Raw genomic sequence first — 23,360 nt, 5'->3', positions numbered from 1 at the left:
ACACACTCATCTAATTGTAATTGTGATGAGTGCTAAGCAGGAAAAGTTCAGAAGGTGAGCCTGAAACAGGGAAACCAACATCCACTGGAGGGTGGTGGGGCAGGGAGCGGGAGCAAGGGGGACTCTCAAAGGGCAAGACACCTGAAAGGTCAGGGATTTGAAAGATGAGTAATCCAGGCAAGAAGGAAAGGAAAGAGAACAGAGGAAGAAACAGCAGGGTGATTCCAGCACTATCTCAGAGGAAATAGAGTAAACATGCAACTGGCATCCCTGGAAATGAGCGGATTACAGGAGGCTTTGCGTTTTGGTATCTCCCTTCTTAAGTCTCGCAACGTGCAAAAGTGGTGTTTACTCTTTAGGTGGAATCTGTCCTGTTCCCAGAGCTGAAAGGATATAATCTGATCCTTGGAACTGTTAATGCAGAAGAAAAACTTTTTTCTGATTTTTTGAGTCAAACTTTCAAGGTATTTCAGAAAATCAAGTTGGCCCCCGCAAGTAAGTTGAGTTATAACTTTATTAGCTACGTAGCTTTTTGGCATTGATTTGGCATTCTTAACTCTCATCCAATAAGCTATTCCTGTTCCCACACACCTGAACACATACATAGTAAGAATAGCCAATACTTACATGAGCTAACGTTACTATTTGTCCCCACTTTACAGATGGGAAAACTCTAACTGTCCCAGTGTTACATAGCAAATAGTTAGGAGGGCCAGGATTCAAATTCAGTTACAGGTCCACCTCCATTATCTGATAGTTGTGAAGCCAGATGGGTTTTGACACTTCAAAATTTCTGGGTTATATAAAAGTAACATAATGCATATATCATATATTATCCTGCAGTTTCTGTGAGGTCTGAGGCAACATGTTGATATTTCTGCAGGGAAACCTGTAAGTACTCACGTAAATAGCCTCATATCCGTTTAGGCCAACTTTTGCTACCAAGTGAATTTTGAGGCAACTTTCAGTTTTCAGAGCTTTTTGGATTTGGGGATTGAGAATCAGTTATCTGAACCCACAGGCCATGCCCTTTAATAATCACACTGTAAATCATCTCACAGTTGCACACGTGACTAATCACTATGTATAGTCTATTCTCACGCTGCTAATGAAGACATGCTTGAGACTGAGTAATTTACAAAAGAAAGAGGCTTAATTGACTCACAATTCTGCAGGTCTGGGGTGGCCTCAGGAAACTTACAGTCATGGCAGAAGAGGAAGCAAACACGTCCTTCTCATGGCAGCAGGAAGGGGAAGCGCTGAGCAAAAGGGGGAGGGAAAAGCCTCTTATAAACCGTCAGATCTCGTGAGAACTCACTGTCACGAGAACAGCATGAGGGTAACTGCCCTCATGATTAAATTACCTCCCACCGAGTCCTTCCCACAACACATGGGAATTGTGGGAACTACAATTCAAGATGAAATTTGGGTGAGGACACAACCAAACCATATCACACTAGTTTAGGGTGATCCTGTAAGTAACTTCCAAAGCGAGACACTTTACGGTTGAAAAGAGTGTTGTTAACTATTACCATGGGACAACAGGTGTAAACCTGGACTGTCCCAGGCAAACTAAGAGATATGGTCACACCAACCCAGAGTTTTTGTACTGCAGCTCTATTGACATTTTTGACTGGAAAATTCTGTTGTGGGGGCTGTCCTGTGGGTGGTGGGCTGTTTAGCAGAATCCTTGTAGGAATTATGCATGCCAGCAGGAATCCCCTGGTTGTGACAGCCAAGAATGTCTTCGGGCATGGCCAGAAGTCTCCACCAGTTGGGAACAACTGCTAACCTAGTCAAAAAATCATGGGCTCATATTTGGAAGCCCTGCCCTTGTGAATTTGATTTGGGAGAGTCTATTTGAAACCTCTGTTTTCCCTATTCTTGGAATCTTAGATACACAATTATTTTCTTTTCTTTGTTTTCTTTTCTTTTATTATTTTTTGAGATGGCATCTCGCTGTTACCCAGGTTGGAGTACAGTGGCGTGATCTCAGCTCACTGCAACCTCCACCTCCTGGGTTCAGGCAGTTTTCCTGCCTCAGCCTCCCAAGTAGTTGGGACCACAGGCATGTGCCACCACGTCCAGCTAATTTTTGTATTTTTAGTAGACAAAATCAAAAGCTTGCTTTTGATTTTACAGGCTCATAGGCAGAAGGGACTTGCCTTGTCTCAGATGAGACTTTGGACTGTGGATTTTTGGGTTGGTGCTGAAATGAGTTGAGAATTTGGGGGACTAATGGGAAGGCATGGTTGGTTTTGAAATATGAGGACATGGGATTTGGAGGGGCCGGGGCAGAATGATATGGTTTGACTGTGTCCCCACCAAATCTCAACTTCAATTCTATCTCCCAGAATTACCACGTGTTGTGGGAAAGACACAGGGGGAGGTCATTGAACCATAGGAGCCATTTTGTCCCGTGCTAGTCTCGTGATAGTGAATAAGTCTCACGAGATCTGATGGGTTTATCAGGGGTTTCCACCTTTTCTTCTTCCTCATTTTCTCTTGCCACTGCCACGTAAGAAGTGCCTTTTGTCTCCCACCATGATTCTGAGGCCTCCCCAGCCATGTGGAACTGTAAGTCCAATTAAACCTCTTTTTCTTCCCAGTCTCGGGTATATCTTTATCAGCAGTGTGAAAATGGACCAATACAACACTGGTCCTGGAAAAAGTGAAATATCTTGTCTAAATTTACACTGCTAGGAAGTGGTGAAATTGAAATTCAGAGCCAAAATTCTGAGTTCTGTAATGCAACTTTTTGCCACATTATAGTTCTCTTTCCTGAATTGGGCTAAATTTTTAAAAATGCTACTGTGTCTTCATTTGCCACTCTGACTCATCTGATTTGATTGACTTGTATTTGTGTGTTTGATTTCACACTCTTCAATATGGAAGATATTTAAATGTCTACAAAATGTATAATGACTTACTGGATAATACAGCAGAACAAAACATCGCTGCGTTCCTGAAAGAAAATCATGACATTGATGATTTTGTGACGGTAGGAAATGTCACTTGAAATTTTATACCTTGGCGACATGTGTTGCAGACAATCCAATGAGCAGTTAGTGTCTCTTTGGTGCATAGACCGTGCTCAGCATTGGACTAGGGTGGGCCGGGGTGAGGCTGGGGGCAAATGGGAGAGGCTCAAGGGCAAATCAAGCTACTGAATGTGCTCCTTTCTGCAGAAGATCAATGCCATAAAGAAACGGAGAAATGAAATTGCATCCATGCACATCACCGTGCCTTTAGCCATGTTCTGCCTTGATGCTACGGCCCTAAATTACGATCTCTGTGAGCGAGCTCAAAATCTTAAAGAACATCTGATTCAATTCCAAGTGGTTGTAAACCGAGACACCAATACCAGGTATCGTAATTCTGTGCAGACAAATAGCAATGGTGTTTGGCACCAACTGGAGATGAAAAAGTGATCAGAACTTGCACCTTCTAGCAGTGAACAGATTATTTTCTAGTTCAAGTTTTTTCTGCCCCTAGGTAAGGGTAGTAAGGAATTCAGGTTCAGGCTAGGAGGTGAACAGTCAAGAGAAAGCGACATGGGGGTTGGAGTAGGCGGATGGAGGGCATTTCTTAGCAGTTCGTCTCTGATCCTGAAGCTTTTGCCTTCTTGCAGGCAAATTCAGGAGAATGCAGACTGCTTCCTGGGCTTGTGTCTGTCTGAGGTCATGGGCCCTTCTCACTGTCCATCTAGCACATATTTTAAAACACAAAGTGCTTACAGGCGCATTTTCCTTAGAATCACTCCTAGGCAGAATTCTGCTGTATAGGTCTGGAAATTCTGTTGTTCAATCTTTTTCTTTTTCGAAATGGAGTTTCACTCTGTCTGGAGTGCAGTGGCCTGATCATAGCTCACTGCAGCCTCGAACTCCTACGCTCAAGCAATCCTCTTGCCTCAGCCTCCTGAGTAGCTGGACTATAGGCATCCACCATCGTGGCTGGCTAATTTTTTAATTGTTTTCAGAGACAGGGTCTCGCTATGTTGTCCAAGCTGGATTGTAGTGGCTATTCCCAGGTCACAGTGCACCGTAGCCTCAAATTCCTAGACTCAAGCGATCCTCCTGCCTCTATTTGCATATCATTTTTTTCTTCTTTTTTTTTAGAGACATGGTCTTGTTCTGTCTCCTAGGCTGGAGTGCAGTAGTGTCGTGATCATAGCTCACAGCAGCCTCGACCTCCTGGGCGCAAGTGATCCTCCTGCCTCAGCCTCCTAAGTCTCTTGAGACTACAGGTGTGAGCCACCATGTTTGGTTCCATTGTTCAATCTTAAACTATATTATGCCTTTATTTTATTGATAACTATGTGTTAGACTAGATGTTTTTGGTCGTAATGGATAGAAGCTCAAACAGACTAGCTTGGTTTAAAAAGGGAATTTGCGGCTCACATGTTGAAAAGTTTAGGGTTTCTAGCTTCAGGCCCTCCACACTGCAATTAGGACGCAATTCCCCTGTCTCTGCTTGGCTTTCCTCCATGTTGGCTCCATTCTTTAACACTTTTTCTCCAGTTTATGGGCTTCTGCAGCTCCAGGCTTCCATCCTTCCAGGTTCCTATCCAGAGGAGGCAAAAAGTTTCTTTTTCCATCATCGTTGGAAAAGTCCTGGCCCGTGTGAGGTTGGCCTGACTTGGGTCATTTGTACAACATGGAATCAAACACTGGCCAAGAGGATGACCTAGATTTGGCTGGTGTTCCCATCCCTGGGGTGGGTGTCAACCCTACCTAAACCACATGAACTGAAAGGGGTGGGGGTTCCTGAGAAGACATAGGTGTTGTTACAGAAAGAGGTAATGGATGCTCGGCTGAGACGACAACTGCCTTCTACTGTGTCTCTATCTGGAGGTTAGAAAATGGTTATTCCATGTTATCCTAGTTGTCTTCCTCAACGCACTTTATAGACGAAAATGATTTAGTGGCCAGGTGCCGTGGCTCACGTCTATAGTCCCAACATGAGATTAGGTTTACTTTGGGAGGTGGAGGCAGGAGGATGGCTTGAGCCCAGGAGTTCAAGACCCGCCTGGGCAACATGGGAAGATGCCATCCGTACAAAAATAAAAATTAAAAAATTAGCCAGGCATGGTAGCATGTGCCTGTGGTCCCAGCTACTCAAGAGGCTGAGGCGGGAGGATCACTTGAGCCCCTGAAGTGGAGGCTGCAATGAGCCATGTTCACACCACTGCACTCCAGCCCGTGCATCAGAATGAGACTCTGTCTCAAAAAAATAAAAAAATTAAATAAAAAAGAGGAGAGATATGCAAGTTGAGGCAGGAGGATCACTTGAGTTCAGGAGTTCAAGGCTGCAGTGAGTTATGACTGAGCCACTGCACTCCAGCCTGAGCCACAGAGCAAGACCCTACCTCAAAATAAACAAGTATAAAATAAAATGATTTAGTAATAATCACCACTATTAATATTCTATTATATACTATATTATTCATATATGTATAATTTTAGCGTTTTATAGTACTTTAAGTTTTACAAAATACATATCAGAAAATCATCAGCAAATTAATCATAATACTAGTGGCCATCTTCCCAGCACATTGTATAGTCTAGGCACGAATAAGTACTCTGCAAAGAATAGATCTGTTCAAGAACTCACAACAACCCTAAGAAGTTGTTCATTATTTTCTCCATCATGTTGATGAAGACCCTGAGACTCTGACAGGTTAGGCAGTGGCATATCTGGGAATTAACCCAGTTAGTTCATTTTGACCTCAAAGTCCATGTGCAAGCAGCTTTCTCACTCATTGATGAAGAGGTCTGATTCCTGGTTTTGGAGCCAGAATAGCTAGTTTTGAATCCAAGACCTTCTATTTATGAGCTGTGCAACCCTAGCCTTGCCTCTTGGATCTTCAGTTTCTTTTTTTCTTTCTTTCTTTTCTTTTTTTGAGACTGAGTCTCACTCTGTTGTTCAGGCTGGAGTGCAGTGGCGTTATCTTCGCTTACTGCAACCTCCGCCTCCCAGGTTCAAGCGATCACCAGCCTCAGCCTCCCGAGTAGCTGGGATTACAGGCGCATACCACCACACCCGGCTGATTTTTTGTATTTTTAGTAGAGACGGGGTTTCATCATGTTGGCCAGCCTAGTCTCAAACTCCTGACCTCAGGTGATCTGCCCATCTTGGCCTCCCAAAGTGCTAAGATTACAGGCGTGAGCCTCCGCGCCCAGCCTGGATCTTCAGTTGCTTTGCTTATAGGATATGAGTTTGGGATTGGGATGAGGATAGCAAAAGGTTTTCAGCCTTCTTTTTTTAAAAGTTGAGACAGGGTCTTACTCTGTTGCCCAGACTGGAGTGCAGTGGCATGATCAAAGCTTACTGCAGCCTCAACCTTCTGGCCTCCAGCCATCCTCCTGCCTCAGCCCCCGAAGTAGCTGGGACTACAGACGCACAACACTACACCTGGCTACTTTTTGCATTTTTTGTAGTGATGGAGTTTTGCCATGTTGCCCAGGCTGGTCTCAAACTCCTGGGCTCACGTGATCCTCCAACTTCAGCTTCCCAAACTGCTGGGATTACAGGCATGAGCCACTATACCGGGCCTACTTGGAGACTTTCTTGGGAAAGTTTGAGCCATGGATTTTTTTCCCTTAAGCAATCATCCATTTGTTCCTGTCAAATCAAAGCAACATGGTGCCTTAGTCGATCAGTGTGTTCATCTGTATCTAAATAAATTTATAATGTCCTTAGGTCTTTTTAATATAAGTGAAAATAAGAGCCTCATTCTGAACCCAGGGATATCTAAGAATGCAGACACCCAAGTTAGCAGCTGAACTCCAAGTTGGTGGCTGACTTCTCAAGTTTCTGTCTGCCTTAAAAATAACATCAACAGGGCTGGCAGCGGTGGCTCACGCCTGTAATCCCAGCACTTTGGGAGACTGAGGCAGGTGGATCATGAGGTCAGGAGTTCAAGACCAGCCTGGTCAAGATGGTGAAAACCCGTCTTTACTAAAAATACAAAAATTAGCCAGGTGTGGTGGTGGTGGTGGGGAGGTACCTGTAATCCCAGCTACTAGGGAGGCTGAGGCAGAGAATTTCTTGGACCTGGGAGGCAGAGGTTGCGATAAGCTGAGATCATGCCATTGCACTCCAGCCTGGGTGATAGAGTAAGACTCTGCCTCAAAAAAGAAAAAAAAAATCAGCATGTCACAATCAAGTAATAACAAAACTATGATATCATTGCTAACATCTGTTGAGGACCACTCTGTGCTAGGAGTGGACGTATTGCGGATAATTTGCTTCTCATTGTAGTTAAGATGCTGAAGACCGTCAGTCATTTCCTTTTGCATAAATTAGAGCATATTCAAATTATCTGTATAATAACATCATGTTTCAGTCTTATGTTTGAAAAGTGGCCAATTAGACCTGGTGGTCCCAGTAATGACACATTTTCTCTGCCAAAGGCCAGGCGTGGTGACTCATGCCTGTAATCGCAGCACTTTAGGAGGCCAAAGTGGGCAGATCACCTGAGGTCAGGAGTTAAAGGCCAGACTGACCAACATGGCAAAACCCCATCTCTACTAAAAATACAAAAATTAGCCAGGTGTGGTGGCAGGCACCTGTAATCCCAGCTACTTGGGAGGCTGAGGCAGGAAAATCACTTGAGCCTGGGAAGCATAGGTTGCAGTGAGCTGAGATATCACACCACTGTAATCCAGCCTGGTTGACAGAGTGAGACTCTGTCTCAAAAAAAAAAAAAAAAGATTAAAAATTAATTCAGTGCTCTATTTCAACACAAAATGTGAGGGATTGCTGTTGGTGGTGGTGGTGTTTTGGTCTAAATCTAGGTTCTGTGTATGAAAGGTAGTATGGTGTATTTGTTAAGAGTATGAGCTTTGGAGTCAATTAACCCAGGTTCAGATCTTGGCTCTGACATCTACATACCATGTTGCTTTCAATAATGTTACTCAGAGTCACTTTCTTCCATTCCGAAGTGTAGATAATAGTAGTATCTACCTCTTAGAATTGTTGTGAGGATTAAATGAGTTAATATATGGAAATGATTAGAATGGGGTGTGGCACTTAATAACGGCTTAATACATAACAGATATTATTATCATTACGACTGTTATTATTCCTGGAATTCGGTGTGCATGTGAATATTATCTATCAAGGATTTGCAGGCAGGGAAGAAAATTTAAAAAAAAATTGTTCTTTTTTCCAAGTAGGAATTATATCTTTTGAGCATGGAGTCTTACAAGAAAGTCATTTTAGATGGTGATGATGGTGACGATGATGATGATGACAATGATGACAATGGCTATTTCTTTTCTGTAGCATTTGTAATCAGTACAGCCACATCGCAGACAAAGTCAGTGAGGTTCCTGCCAACACTAAGGAGCTGGTATTCCTCATTGAATTCCTAAAGAAATCCAGTGATGTCACTGTGTTCAAACTCAGGAGGCAACTTAGAGACGCAAGTGAACGGCTGGAGTTCCTGATGGACTATGCAGACTTGCCGCGTAAGTCCAATGCCATGTGTGTATATCGAAATGCATACCTATATGTATATTTTATATTTGTATATATAACATTTCAAGTAGTCCATATGTATTTATATATTTGGGGGTAAAGTGTTGAGCAAAAGGATGGTTATATGAATTCTACCACTAAATATCAGGAGAGCTACCTTTCAAGTGTCCCCATATGTTAGAGGCACTAATTTTATACTCATATCCACAATAATTTGAATCACACAAAAGGAATCTGGTTAGACACAAAGGAGACATAGATAGATACTTGACCTCCAGTTCTTTTTTTTTTTTTTCAGTCTCGCTCTGTCGCCAGACTGGAGTGCAGTGGTGTGATCTCGGCTCACTGCAACTTCTGCCTCACGGGTTCAAGCAATTCTCCTGCCTCAGCCTCCAGAGTAGCTGGGACTACAGGTGCATGCCATCATGCCCAGCTAATTTTTGTATTTTTAGTAGAGATGGGGTTTCACTATGTTGGCCAGGATGGTCTCGATCTCTTGACCTCGTGATCCACCCACCTCAGCCTCCCAAAGTTCTGGGATTACAGGCATGAGCCACAGTGCCTGGCCGACCTGCAGTTCTTAGATCCCTGTCTTGGCATCTGTGTCTGGTATTCCTGGAAAAGTCACTTCCAAATGCAGAATCATTTTTTTTAAATGAGTAGATTTTACTCATCTGTAATCTTTTTTTTTTTTTTTTTGAGACAGGGTCTTGCTCTGCCACCTAGGCTGTAGTGCAATGCCACCACCTCGGCTCACTGCAGCCTCTCTGCCTCTTGGGTTCCATCAATTCTCATGCCTCAGCCTCCCGAGTAGTTGGGATTACAGGCACATGCCACCATGCCCAACTAATTTTTTTATTTTTAGTAGAGACAGGATTTTTTTCTATGTTGGCCAGGCTGGTCTTGAACTCCAGGTCTCAAGTGATCTGCCTGCCTGGACTTCCCAACATGCTGGGATTATAGGCATGAGCCACAGCCCCCGGCCACCCATCTGTAATCTTCATCAATCCCACTTTTGAAGAGGCTGAGACAGTTTCCTTCATGCTCCTGCATACTGTAAAAGGAAATAAATAGTCAGGGCTCCTTGAAAGCTTGTTGGGCCAAGTTAGAGTTTTGAAGTGAGAAGCAGATTCTGAAGGAAAAGTTGATAAGCTCTGAACAAGCCATTTTCTATCTGAAAATACCTGTGAATTACTTGGTGTTCACAATGTATGGATGTCAGGGGGAGGTTGACGGGAGGGAGAGGTGGGGACTGGGAGTGAAAAGTGGTTCCCTAACCATCCACTTGCATGTTCATGAACTGTGCCCTCGACCCCTGGATACACTGTGGTCTCTCACTGTGGGGTCTGCCTCCCAAAATTCACAAAGGAAACCCAGCGTGGACATTTTAATTGACCAGAGTCATAAAATGGGTGGGGCATTTGACTTTGATACCATGACTGCCATTTAACCAAAAGGGAAACCGACATGCGGATGAAGTGAAATAGTTTGAATTGTGGAACCAGAGCATCATCCTGGATTTCTGACTTGACTCAGACCTAGCCTAGGAAGGCAATCAAGCAGAGAGGTTAGAACGTAGGCTTTGGAATTAGTTGGACCTGGATTTGAGTTCCTCTCTGCTGCCTTCTAGCAGTGTAACCTTGACCAGTAGGCTCAATGGCTGTGTTTGCCATCTGTGCAAATGAGGATGATAATATCATCTACCTTCTAGCTTGGCCAAATGTCGACAAATGCTACAAATGTCGCTGTCACTCATCCATGTATTCATTGCCACCCCCACACCACTCCTGATGACCTCTTGTTCTGCCTAATTAATTCACCACATGCTGACCTGACCTATGCTAAACAGTGTCCTGGAGGAGACAGTATGTGTTTTGCAGATGAGGACATCAAATTGAACAGCACTCTGTTCCTCTGGCCAGACCAGATTGAAGATATCTTTGAAAACAGCCGGAACTTGCTCCTTCACAAGAGGGATCAGGCAGAAATGGATCTGATTAAAAGGTACCGGGAGAGTCCGGGATTGTTTTGGAAATGAGACCTGACTTCTTCACCCATGCCGCAGGTTCCTGGTTCTGTCTAAACCATCCCCCACCCCACTCCACAGCAATGTGTGGGCGAAGTCTGAAAACAATTGGTGGAGAAGGAATTTCCTTTGGTTTCCCACTGAGGGATGTTTTCTTTAAGACTGCTTCACTGTAGTAACCTCTGCTAATGTCTTCCCTTCCTGCCTCGAATAATTGCAATTTGGCGGTGCAGAGAGAAAAAGGCGAAACCAGTGGCATGTTATAATGGCCTCCCCAATAGTAACAGTGAAGTTGTCAGCCTTGCATTAGAGACCACAGATCTGTAGGATATCAAGACAGAGATAATAAAGGCATGGCAGGGGGGCTGAGAAATTGCCTATTTTACAGCTGGACTTGTTCAGAGCGAATGTGGCTGTAATCACTTATTCGTTCATTATTTGTCAATTCAGTTGGTATTTATTGTGGATTTTCATGACGTGCTATGCTGTATTCTAGACATATATGTGTGTTTGGCTGCCAAATAAAGATTTTAATCCAGTGACATAGAAAATATAGACATACTGACAAATCCAATGTCAAGGGAAGCAGGCCAAGTGCCATGCGTGTGGTTTTACAAACACACACACACATGCACACACACACACACCCATTCTAGGTTCACATTTGGATTATGACCTGCAGATTCGTCGATATGACCTGCAATTACCCTGTCCCCTTCACATAAGAAACTCCCACTCCCAACTTGAGCTGCCATAATTCCTGCAAATACTTACAAGATAAAAGCAGGGATTTCTACACCGAATGGGAGAGTTTGGGATGAAGGGTCAACCTGTGTAGTTGCTACCTGGAAAATATGGCCTAAGTGTGCTCCCCGGGAGTCCAAAAAATGTGTGTGTGTGTGTGTGTGTGTATGTGTGTGTTTGTGAGTGTATGTGTGTATTTTCCTCCCTCCACCTGAGTGGATACTGGCCCTGGAGCCCAGAACTTAGCCTGATGGAAGAAATTGATTTCTTTTTAAATTAATAGACTATGTTTTAGAGCAGTTTTAGATTCACAGCAAAATTCAGCAGAAAGTACAAAGAATTCCCATATATGTCCCAGCTCCCCCACCCTGCCCCCCAGCCCTCCAAACACACCCTCTACACCCTCTTCTGTGGAACTGATTTTTTTTTTTCTATAGGTTTTTGAGGGACAAGTGGTATTTGGTTACGAGTAAGTTCTTTAATGGTGATTTCTGAGATTTTGGTGCACCCATCACCCGACCAGTATACACTGAACCCAATTTGTAGTCTTTTATCCCTCACCCCCTTCCCACCCTTTCCCCGGAGTCCCCAAAGTCCATTGTATCATTCTTATGCCTTTGCATCCTCATAGTTTAGCTCTCTTATGAGTCAGAACATACAATGTTTGGTTTTCCATTCCTGAGTTACTTCACTTAGAATAATAGTTTCTTGGCCGGGCACAGTAGCTCACGCCTGTAATCCCAGCACTTTGGGAGGCCAAGGCGGGCGGATCATGAGGTCAAGAGATCGAGACCATCCTGGCCAACATGGTGAAACACCGTGTCTACTAAAAGTACAAAAATTAGCTGGGTGTGGTGATGTGTGCCTGTAGTCCCAGCTACTCGAGAGGCTGAGGCAGGAGAATCGCTTGAACCCGGGAGGCAGAGGTTGCAGTGAGCCAAGATGGCGCCACCGCACTCCAGCCTGGCAACAGAGCGAGACTCCATCTCAAAAGATAAGATAAGATAAGATAAGATAAGGTCTCCAGTCCCATCCAGATTGCTGCAAATGCCGTTAATTCATTCTTTTTATGGCTGAGTAGTATTCCACTGTATATATCTACCACTTTTTTTATGTCCAACCAGAAAGTAAAATCATGTTTCCCCAGCAATTTCTTTATTTGCTTTTTAATATATTTTAACTTTTATTTTAGGTTCAGGAGTACATGTGCAGGTTTGTTATATAGGTAAACTTACGACTTGGGTGGCAAAATCATTTTTTTGTTGGATAAGTGAACAGAAGCAAGTTCCTTCATCTTTTTGAGCTTCTGTGCCCCTCGTCGGGAGAACGGGATAGAATCAGATCCTATCTTATGGTGCTGAAGGATGAAATGAGATGATCTGAGATTGTGCTTAGGTGGTAACCAGCATGTGGTAGAAATCCCAAAACTGTCAGCTTCCTTCTCCCTTTGAACAGTGACCTCTGTGGGGGAGAAAAATGCTTCTCAACTTCCAACCCATCAACTGCAAATGTGTGATTTTAGAATATTACCGCAAGACCAATTAGAGACAGTAAGTGCTATTGAAGTTAGGAGTGAGGGGTGACTCTGTGAGGAATGGGAACGATTGTCATTTATGAGGAGAGAAGGAGAGTGTCCGTTTCTCCTTCTGAGGGGCGACTCTCAGTGTGATCTCATCCACCGGTTCCCCAGCTCTTAACAGCAGAGGCCAGCAGAGGGCAGCTCTAGAAGAGGCTCAGGAGGGCAGCCTTGGGCTTAGCCCTCTCTTCGGTGAACCTTTAAATCCTTATGTTCATCATTTTGCATTAATCCTGAGAATAGCCTGTGAGATGGATTAAGCTATATTCATGCATCCATCCATCTCGTGAGAAAACAATCTTGCTTCCTCTGCGAGAAACCTGGCTTTATTTTCCCAGCCCACATTAATGATTTTGGGGTTCCATGCCGATTATTCTCCATTCGCTGTCCCGACCCCACCCTCTGGCTCTGCACCTGGAAGGTGATGTCCAATCTGCAGTGTTGCATTCTCTTGTCTGTTGGATCCAGGCTGGGCCCTGTCAATGGAGCCCTGCAGGAGGTTGGAGAGTAGCTATCGGGCTTTTCCTCCTCTCCCTCCCTGCCTGGCCCTGGGGCTCAGAGGCAGTACCTGCATCCCTCTGAGGTCAATGCCTCCTCCTCTATGGTTCCAGTTTTCCATTGTCCCCAGCCTGGGGGTCCTAATGGCTTCCCTCTAATGCTAGTCTCTGGGTGCCTCGCTGTCTACTGTTTGTTCCTTTAATCCTATCCATATCTCACTCCTGCAAGTAACCCTTAAAGTGTCTTTCTTTGAACATGGGAATGAATTCTATTTCCTGCTAGAATCCTCCCCGTATGCTCTAAATGGTCCCACAAATACATCTCTTATTTAACCTAATTTCCTGAGTGCCTACTATTTGCTAATGATTGTATTATTCTATGGACTATAATATATTGGAATTTATTTATATGAAATATGTATGGAATTTACATATCTGCACACACATACACACAGCTAGTCACTGACTTACGATGGTTCAACTTACGGTTCTTTGACTTTCTGATGGTGTGAAAGTGATGTTTTGAGTACCCATACAAGCATTCTGGTTTTCACTTTCAGTACAGTATATAGTAAGTTACATGGGAGAGTCAACATTTTATTATAAAACAGGCTTTGTCTTAGATGATAACTGTGGACTAATGTGAGTGTTCTGAGCATATTTAAGGTAGGCTAGGCTAAGCTATGATGTTCAGTAGGTTAGGTGTATTACATGAATTTTCAATTTCCAGTATTTTCAAATTACAATAGGTTTATAAGGATGTAACCCCATTGTAAGTAAAGGAGCATTTGTTTGTATGTGTGTGTGTTGCGGGGACATGAAAGTACTTTGGAAACTATAATGCACTTAGCAATTATAAGAAATTAGAAACAATAGGCCAGGCGCGGTGGCTCACGCCTGTAATCCCAGCACTTTGGGAGGCCGAGGTGGGTGGATCACGAGGTCAGGAGATCGAGACCATCCTGGCTAACACGGTGAAACCCCGTCTCTACTAAAATACAAAAAACTAGCCGGGCGAGGTGGCGGGCACCTGTAGTCCCAGCTACTCGGGCGGCTGAGGCAGGAGAATGGTGTGAACCAGGGAGGCGGAGTTTGCAGTGAGCCGAGATTGCGCCACTGCACTCCAGCCTGGGCGATAGAGTGAGACTCCGTCTCAAAAAAAAAAAAAAAAAAAGAAATTAGAAACAATAATAATAGTAATAATTTAAGGTAGTCACTGAGCTTACATGCCGTTGCCCTCTGGAAGGAATTCAAAACTGCTTTCATCAGAGATTTCTAGGTGAGTGTAGTATTTGGAGCTTCAAAAAGAATTTAATGATGTGAAAAGTTACTTAGCAGCACCTAGTTGCCTGGACAACAGAAGAATAATAAGCGTTGCCCCTCTCCCCCGTCATTTCATCCACCTCAGTGGTAGGTTCCATGGTTCTGGAAGTTATATGAAATTTACACGATGGATGACTCAGGGATGTGAGCTGCTGCTCTCTGCCATAAAAGGGCAAAGGAAAATGCTTTGGCACCCTGGAGGAAGAAGAGAAGATGTCTTACTTAGGGAGAGCACCCAACATCGTGTTTCACCAAAGCCTAAGGATTCGGATAGAACATGGTTTCTTGCTTATAGTGGATGTTCACCATTTTAATGAGTGAATGAATGAAACGTTTTTACACTAAGGATATTCCTGAAAATGAACACTGACCAGAATCTAAAATTACAGCTTATTACAAAACAAAAATAAAAAGCTGAGAAAAGGAATGGAGGCCAGAATATGTGGCTCATGCCTGTAATCCCAGCACTTTGGGAGGCCAAGGCAGGTGAATCACCTGAGGTCAGGAGTTTGAGACTAGCCTGGCCAACATGGTGAAATCCTGTCTCTATGAAAAATATAAAAATCAGCTGGGCGTGGTGGTGGGCACCTATAATCTCAGCTACTTGGGAGGCTGAGGCTGGAGAATCACTTGAAACTGGGAGGCGCAGGTTGCAATGAGTCAAGATTGTGCCACTACATAAAGAAAGAAAGAGGGAGGGAGGGAGGGAGAGAGAGAGAGAGACTCAAACCACTTGAAAATTCTCTAAATTGTGTTTAAGAAAAAAGCGACATTAAAACTGCCATAACAGAATTTAGCATTCTTAGGATAACCAAATTTATGAAATGTCACTATAGCTGATCTCAATGACAAGTTCCCTCATTTATTCAAAGAATATTGATTATTTGCTAAGTGTCAGATAGTCTAACTGCTGAAGACACAACAAGGAATTAAGGAGACAAGACACATACTTATCTCCTTGAACAGGGCTGGGTAAAAATAAATAAATAAGTAAAAATCAACTGTATTTATAGAGTTTCCATTTTAGTGAATGTGAGCAAACACTTACGTATTGACTAATGTATACAAGGCTCAATTCTGAGCTTTTCTTGTTGTTGTTGTTCTCGTTGACTTTAACTATTAAGCTGGTACTTTTTCTATCCTCGTTTTATCTACCTGAGGCACAGACAGTTTAAGCGACTTTCCCAAGACCACGTAGCTACTAAGTGGCAAGGTGGGAATTTGAAGCTAGCTTGTTTATCTCAAGACACTGTCCACTTCACACTGTCTTATTCTACCTCATTAGAAAAAGGGAGCAGTTCTCATTGAGACCTGCTTTGTTGATAATATGGATGAAGTTGATAAATCTCTGGAAAGGTCTCCCCTGATCATTCTAGCTACAGTAGCCCTCCACTTCCTTCCGCTAGTCACTCTGCCCTGTTTTATTTTCTTCAGAGCTTTTATGACTAACAGAAATATTTTATTGTTTGTCCTGTCTGTGGATTTATTCATCCATCCATCCATCCATTCATCTATCCTTCCATCCATCCATCTATCCATCCATCTATCCATCATCCATATATCCATCCATCCATCCATTCATCCATCATCCATCTGTCCATCCATCCATCCATCCATCCATCCATCTATCCATCCATCCCATCCATCCATTCATCTATCCATCCATGTCTATGGTCTAGGTCTCCTTCAGTTAAAATACAAGCTCCATGAAGGTAGAGAACTTAATAGCATACTTCACAAATATATTCCTGATGCCTAGGGCAGTTATAAAATATATTAGGCACTCAGTAATAAATGTCCAATGGCCGAATGAATAAACAGTATGTATATGTGTACATATATCATATGCGTATTTACCTGTACAGGAAAATACCTGGAAATGTTTAACCACCAACAGGCTCACAACAGCTCCATTTCTGGGAGGTGGTCTTATAGGTAGTTTAACTTATTTTTTCATCTTCATTTATCTTGAGAGAGAGAAAGAAAGATGGAGTGGGGAGGATTGGGGGAGGAAATCTGCAGGTACCTGATCAAATCTCTGTAGGCTTAAATATGGGCAAGCAGTGCTGATGTTTTGAAAGTGCACAGAATGCAAAGTCCATATGTGACCAGGCTGTCTTTACTTTCAGATGCTCAGAATTTGAGTCGAGACTTGAGGGCTACCACAGAGAACTGGAAGGTTTTAGGAAGCGCGAAGTGATGACTACGGAAGAAATGAAGCACAATGTTGAAAAACTGAATGAGCTTTCAAAGAACCTAAATCAGGCGTTTGCAGAGTTTGAGGTTTGGGATCTTGAGATGGGGACTTATGACGCTGTACTGGTCTATTGGTTCTGATACTTGGTTGTGAATTTCCTAATAGCATCTAGTAGGTGGATAGTATTGATTAACTCATTGGCCAGTTCTTTGGTATTTTATTTTTTCCTTTTTTTTTTTTTTTTTTTTTTTTGTTTGAGACAAGATCTCGCTCTGTTGCCCAGGCTGGAGTGCAGTAGAGTGATCTCATGTCATTGCAACCTCCACCTCCTGGGTTCAAGTGATTCTCCCGCCTCAGCCTTCCAAGTAGCTGGAATTACAGGCATGCGCCACCATGCCCAGCTCATTTTTTGTATTTTTAATACCATACAAAGAGATAGAGTTTTGCCATGTTGGCCAAGCTGGCCTTGAACTCCTGACCCCAAGTGATCCACCTGCCTCAATCTCCCAAAGTGCTGGGATTACAGGCATGAGCCACCACACCTGGCTCACTGGTACTTTCAACTACCTTTTCCCACATCCCTTCATGACGCCAGACCTTTCCCTTTGTTAGTTTCTGAGCACCGAAAGAAGAAAGTATAGTAAGGTAATTGTTCACATATATTGAGCATTTATTATGTGCTCAGCAATGGTCAAGGGCTTCATATGCAATATTTCACTTAATGCCTCTAACGCATCTTTGGATTAGGTACTGTTATTATCCTCACTTACCCTGAAGTAAGAGAACTAAGTCTTGGAGAAGCTAAGTAACTGTCCCCAAAGATCAGCTGGTAAGTTCTTTAACCATTAAAATTCTTACCTTCAAGGCAAGTCAGTACAAGGAGGTAATATCATATATGTAGCCAAAGTACATATGAAAATTATGAAAACAGAGATATGGCTGTCATAGAGTGGAAACAGATGACAGAGCAAGTAGCTGATTATTCTACAGTTTTAACCAGACAGACCTCAGCTGCCAAGGTCCTTGGAGGTGGCAGAGGGACATTCTTGCTTGAGTTCATGCTTTAGTTTCCTCTCTTACTCTCCAGATGAATAAGCATTTCCCTCCGCTTGGTTTTCAAGGCACTGAGGAGTTTGCCGTGGTGCCTTCTAGGGTTTAGGAGAACAACCTATCCAATAAACAGCATCTCCTTTTGCCTTGCAGTTGATCAATAAGGAGGAAGAGCTATTGGAAAAGGAGAAGAGTACCTACCCTCTTCTGCAGGCCATGCTGACGAACAAAGTGCCTTATGAGCAACTGTGGTCGACAGCCTATGAGTTCAGCACCAAGTCGGAGGAATGGATGAATGGTATGTGGTGATCTCACTCTGCTGGGACAGATGGGGATGGGGTGGAGGATCCACCCAGCCGCTTCTGAAATATGGTTTGCACTTAAGAATCTGGCTGGACTTTTAATCAGATTCTGACACTCCAGATTAAGGCAGCCACAGTCAAAAGTATCTGATGTGATAATAAAAATGGAAGGTGGAGAAAGAGCCAGATCTATTTCCAGGGTAAAACACAATAGGCAGCCACCCAGAGTCACGATTTAGAGTTGCAGATGGTGGGAGAACAGATGGCAGTTTCACGATGGTGCTGCTTCAGGAAAGGCCAGCGTGCCATAGACATCTGTAAACTACCCTTTTACTCTAGGATCTGGGGTCCAGAAAGGTATTGAGGAGTTGGAATCAACAGGACTTAATGATTGATCTGATATGGGTTAAGGGGCAGGGAGGAAGAGAGTTACTATCCTCTCAAAGGTAAGAATTTTATTGCCTCAGAGGTAAGAATTTTAATGCTTAAAGAACTTACTAGCTGACCTTTGGGAAAAGTTACTTAGCTTCTCCAAGACTTGGTTCTCTTACTTCAGGGGTGAGTGAGGATAATAACAGCAAAGAACCAACTTCCAGATGACTGGCTCAGGCAATTTGGTAGGTATTACCATCACTGAACAAGAGAAGTGACAGATTTGTTGGGGAAAAAAACAAAACAAACAAAAAAACAACCCATCAACTTGAATACATTGAGTTTGAGGCATCTGGAAACAATCAAATGGGAATATTAAATAGCAATTGAGTATATCAGGGTGGATTTTAGGAGAGAGATTTGGAAGGTGGGATTTACGTTGGGGAATTATTGATGTGTAGATTACAATCAAAGCCATGAATGATATCACCTGTGGCGGGTGTTTAAGCACAAAGGACAAAATCAGAGATCCTTGTCTGGGTGCAGTGGCTCACACCTGTAGTCCCAACACTTTGAGAGGCTGACGCAGGAGGATTGCATGAGCCCAGGAGTTTGAGACCAGCCTCAGTAACGTAGTGAGAACCCTGTCTCTAAAAAAAATAAAAAATTAGCCAAGTGTGGTGGTGCATGTGTAGTTTCAACTACTCGAGAAGCTGAGATGGGAGGAACGCTTGAGCCCAGGAGATCAAGGCTGCAGTAAGCTATGATCTGCTTACTGCACCCCAGCTTGGGTGTCAGAGCAAAACCTTGTCTCAAAAAAAAAAAAAAAATCAGAGGCCCTTAGGTTTGAGCCTTTAGCAAATTTCTAGTGCTTCAGTATTTGTAAACACAACAAGGCCGGTCATGGTGGCTCATGCCTATAATGCCAGCACTTTGGGAGGCCAAGGTGGAAGGATTACTTGAGCTCAGGAGTTTAAGACCAGCCTGGGCAATATAGCAAGACCTTATTTCTACTAAAAATAAAATGAAAAAGTTAGCTGGGCATGGTGGTGTGTACCTGTAGTCCCAGCTACTCAGGAGGCTGAGGCAGGAGGATCGCTTGAACCTGGGAAGTTGAGGCTGCAGTCAGTTGTGATGGCACTACTGCACTCCAACCTGGGAGACAGAGCAAGACCCTGTCTTAAAAAAAAAAAGTATTTATAAATTACCAAGTGTTTTTATTAGAAATAGGTATTGTATTTTTAAAATATTTTACATTTTATTTTAAATTTATATACATTTAAATGGACATTTTTGGCATACATTTCTATGAATTTTAACAGATGTTTACATTCATATAAACACTACTACAATCAGAAAACAGCAATTTCATCAACTCAATAAATTTCTTTGGACTGTCTCCTTGTAGTCAAATCCTCCCCCGAGTTGTAACCCCTGGCAACTATTGATCTCTTCATTGTTCCTATAGTTTTATCCTTTTGAGGCTCCTCCTATAAATGGAATGATACAGTATGCAATCTTTCAAGACTGCTTCCCTCACTCAGCATACTGCCTTTAAGATTCATCCAAGTTGTTGGATGTAGCAGTAGGTCATTTCCTTTTATTGCGAGTAATATCCCATTCTATGGATACACCAGCTTAACCATTTACCCACTGTTTTCACTCTCAGACTATTATAAATAGAGATGCTGTAAATATTTATGTCAACGTTTTTGTGTCAATATAAACTTTTATTTCTCTAGAGTAAATGCCCAGGAGTGGATTGCTGAATTATATTTAAAGTATATGTGTAAATTTATAAGAAAATGCCCAACTTTTGTTTTCCACAGTGGCTGTGCCATTGTGCATCCCTCACCAACGTGTGATAATTCCAATTGTTCCACCTCTTCACCAGTGTATTAGTCCATTTTCGTACTGCCATGAAGAAATACCTGAGACTGGGTAATTTATAAAGAAAAAGAGGTTTAATGAACTCACAGTTCCACATGGATGGGGAGGCCTCACAATCATGGTGGAAGGTGAAGGAGGAGCAAAGGCACATCTTACATGGCAGCAGGCAAGAGAGCATGTGCAGGGGAACTGCACTTTATAAAACCATCAATTCTCGTGAGACTTATTCACTATCATGAGAACAGCATGGGAAAACGACCCCATGATTCAGTTACCTCCCACCAGATCCCTCCCACGACATGTGGGGATTGTGGGAACTATAATTCAAGATGATATTTGAACGGGGACATAGCCAAACCATTATCAACCAGCCACTGGGTATTGTCCGTATTTTTTTTTTTTTTTTTTTTTTTTTTTTGAGACGGGGGTCTCGCTTTGTCACCCAGGCTGGAGTACAGTTACAGTGGTGTGATCTCAGCTCACTGCAGCCTCCGCCTCCTGGGTTCAAGCAATTCTCCCACCTCAGCCTCCTGTTTAGCTGGGATTACAGGAGCGTGCCACCACACCTGGCTAATTTTTGCATTTTTAGTAGAGCCGGGGTTTCACCATGTTGGCCAGGCTGGTCTCAAACTCCTGACCTCAGGTGATCCACCTGCCTCAGCCTCCCAAAGTGCTGGGATTACAGATGTGAGCCACTGTGCTTGGCCTGTATTTTTTATTTTAGCCATTCTCATAAGTAGTTGTGGTGTCTCATTATGATTTTAATTTGCATTTCCCCAATGCCTGATGATCTCGAACATTTCTTTATGTGCATACCTGTCATTTGTATATCATCTTTGGTGAAGTGTCTGTTCAAGTCTTTTACCCATTTGTTTAATTGGTTGTTTGATTTCTTACTGTTGAGTTTTGTGAGGTCTTTATATATTTTGGATACAAGCCCTTTGTGAGATATGTGATTTACAAATATTTTCTCCAAGTCCATGGCTTGTTTTTAAATTCTCTTTATGGTGTCTTTCACAGAGAAAAAGGTTTTAATTTTGATGACATCTGACATATCAATCTTTTATGGATTGTGCTCTTGGTATCATCTCTAAGGACTCTTAGCCTAACCCTGGTCATGAAGATATTCTCCTGTGTTTTCTTCTAGAATTGTTATGATTTTAGGCTTTACATTTAGACCTGTGGTCCATTTTGAGTTAATTTTTTTAAATATGAGGCTTAGTTCAAGTTCATTGTCTTATATATAAATGTCCAATTGTTCCAGTAATTGGAAAAAATTAAGTTTTTGTCCACTTAATTGTATCTTTGTCAAAAATCAATTGTCCATATCTTTGTGGGTTGATTTCTTGACTACTCTGTTCTGTCAATCTATATGTCAAGCCTTTCACTGATACCACATCAACTTGACAACTGTATTTTTATAGAAAGTCTTAAAATCACGTAGTATGATTCTTCTAACTTAATTCTTCTTTTCAAATTTTATTTTCACTATTTTCGTCCCTTTATTTTCCACATAAATTTGAGAATCAGTTTGTTTGTACATACCAAAAAATCCTGCTGGAATTTTGTTGGAAATGTTTTAAATCTATAGATCAATTTGGAAAGAATTCACATTTTATTACGTTGAGTCTTCCAATCAATGGGCACTTTATATCTCTTCAATTAGGTCTCCTTTTACTTCTTTTTATCAGTGTTTTGCAGGTTTCAGCATACAGATCCTGTGCATGTTTTGTTAAATTTATACATAGGTATTTCCTTTTTTGGAGCAATCGTAAATGATGTATGTTTTGAATTTCACTTTTGAGGTAAATACTATGAAGCACAATTGCTGGATTATATGGTAAGAACATGTGTAGTTTTGTAAGAAACTGCCAAACTGTCTTTCAAAGTTGCTGTACCATTTTGCATTTCCACCAGTATAAATGAGAATTCCTGTTGCTCCACATCCATGCCAGCATTTAGTGTTGTCTGTGTTTTGAGTTTTGACCATTTTAATAGATGTGTAGTGGTATCTCATTGTTGGCTGTTGTTGTTGTTATTGTTTTTAAATTGAGATGAGGGTCTCACTGTGTTGCCCCAGCTGGCCTCAGATTACTGGGCTCAAGCAATCCTCCCACCCTGGCCTCCCAAAGTGTTGGGATTACAGGTATGAGCCACCACACCCAACCACTCATTGTGTTTTAATTTGTAGTTCCTTAATGGCAATGATATTGAACATCTTTTCATATACTTATTTGCCTCCTGTATATCTTCTTAGGTTAGGCATTTGTTCAGAGCTTTTGCCTATTTTTAAGTCTCAGGTTTTGTTTTCTTATTGTTGAATTTTTAAAAATTCCTTGCATATTTAGATAATAGTCCTTTAACAGATTTTTTTTTTGTTTGTTTGGCAAATATTTTCTTCCAGACTGTGGCTTTTTTATTCTCTTGACAGTGTCTTTTACAGGGGATAATCTTTTCATTCCTAGTTTATCATTTTTTTCCCATGTGTTGTCCCTTTTGTGTTGTAACTAAAAAATCATTCTCAAATCCAAGGTCATCCAGATTTTCTCCTATGTTATCTTCTAGGAATTTTATAGTTTTCCATTTTAGATTTAAGTCTGTGATCCATTTTGAGTTAATTTTTGTGAAGGGTATGAGATCTGTGTCTAGATTCTTTTTTTTGTGTGTGTATATGGATGTCCAATTTTTTCATCCTTATTTGTTGAAAAGGCTATCTTTTCTCTATTATATTGCCTTTGCTCTTTTATCAAAGACCAGTTGACTATACTTGTGTGGTTCTATTTCTGGGTGGGTTATATATTCTGTTCCATTGATCTATGTGACTTTCTTTTGCCAATACCACACTTTCTTGATTACTATAGTTTTATCGTAACTCTTTTTTTTTTTTTTTTTTTTTTTT

The 23,360-nt window shown here is 42.1% G+C and overlaps 1 protein-coding gene across 1 annotated transcript in view; it reads left to right on the top strand.

Annotated features, from left to right (window-relative positions):
• Window positions 1-23,360, top strand: part of DNAH3 (dynein axonemal heavy chain 3) — a 215,466-nt gene that overhangs the window by 31,739 nt on the left and 160,367 nt on the right. The window contains 7 exon segments of the mRNA XM_017850181.1: window positions 360-499; window positions 2,896-3,001; window positions 3,189-3,367; window positions 8,290-8,474; window positions 10,407-10,488; window positions 16,780-16,933; window positions 18,051-18,195. Of these exon segments, the coding sequence (XP_017705670.1) occupies window positions 360-499; window positions 2,896-3,001; window positions 3,189-3,367; window positions 8,290-8,474; window positions 10,407-10,488; window positions 16,780-16,933; window positions 18,051-18,195 (991 nt within the window).

Source organism: Rhinopithecus bieti, unplaced genomic scaffold (genome assembly GCF_001698545.2).
Source record: "Rhinopithecus bieti isolate Rb0 unplaced genomic scaffold, ASM169854v2 scaffold_1918, whole genome shotgun sequence".
In the NCBI taxonomy this organism is placed as follows: Eukaryota; Metazoa; Chordata; class Mammalia; order Primates; family Cercopithecidae; genus Rhinopithecus; species Rhinopithecus bieti.
Note: the sequence above shows the minus strand (reverse complement) of the source record. Positions and strands in the feature narration are given on the sequence as shown.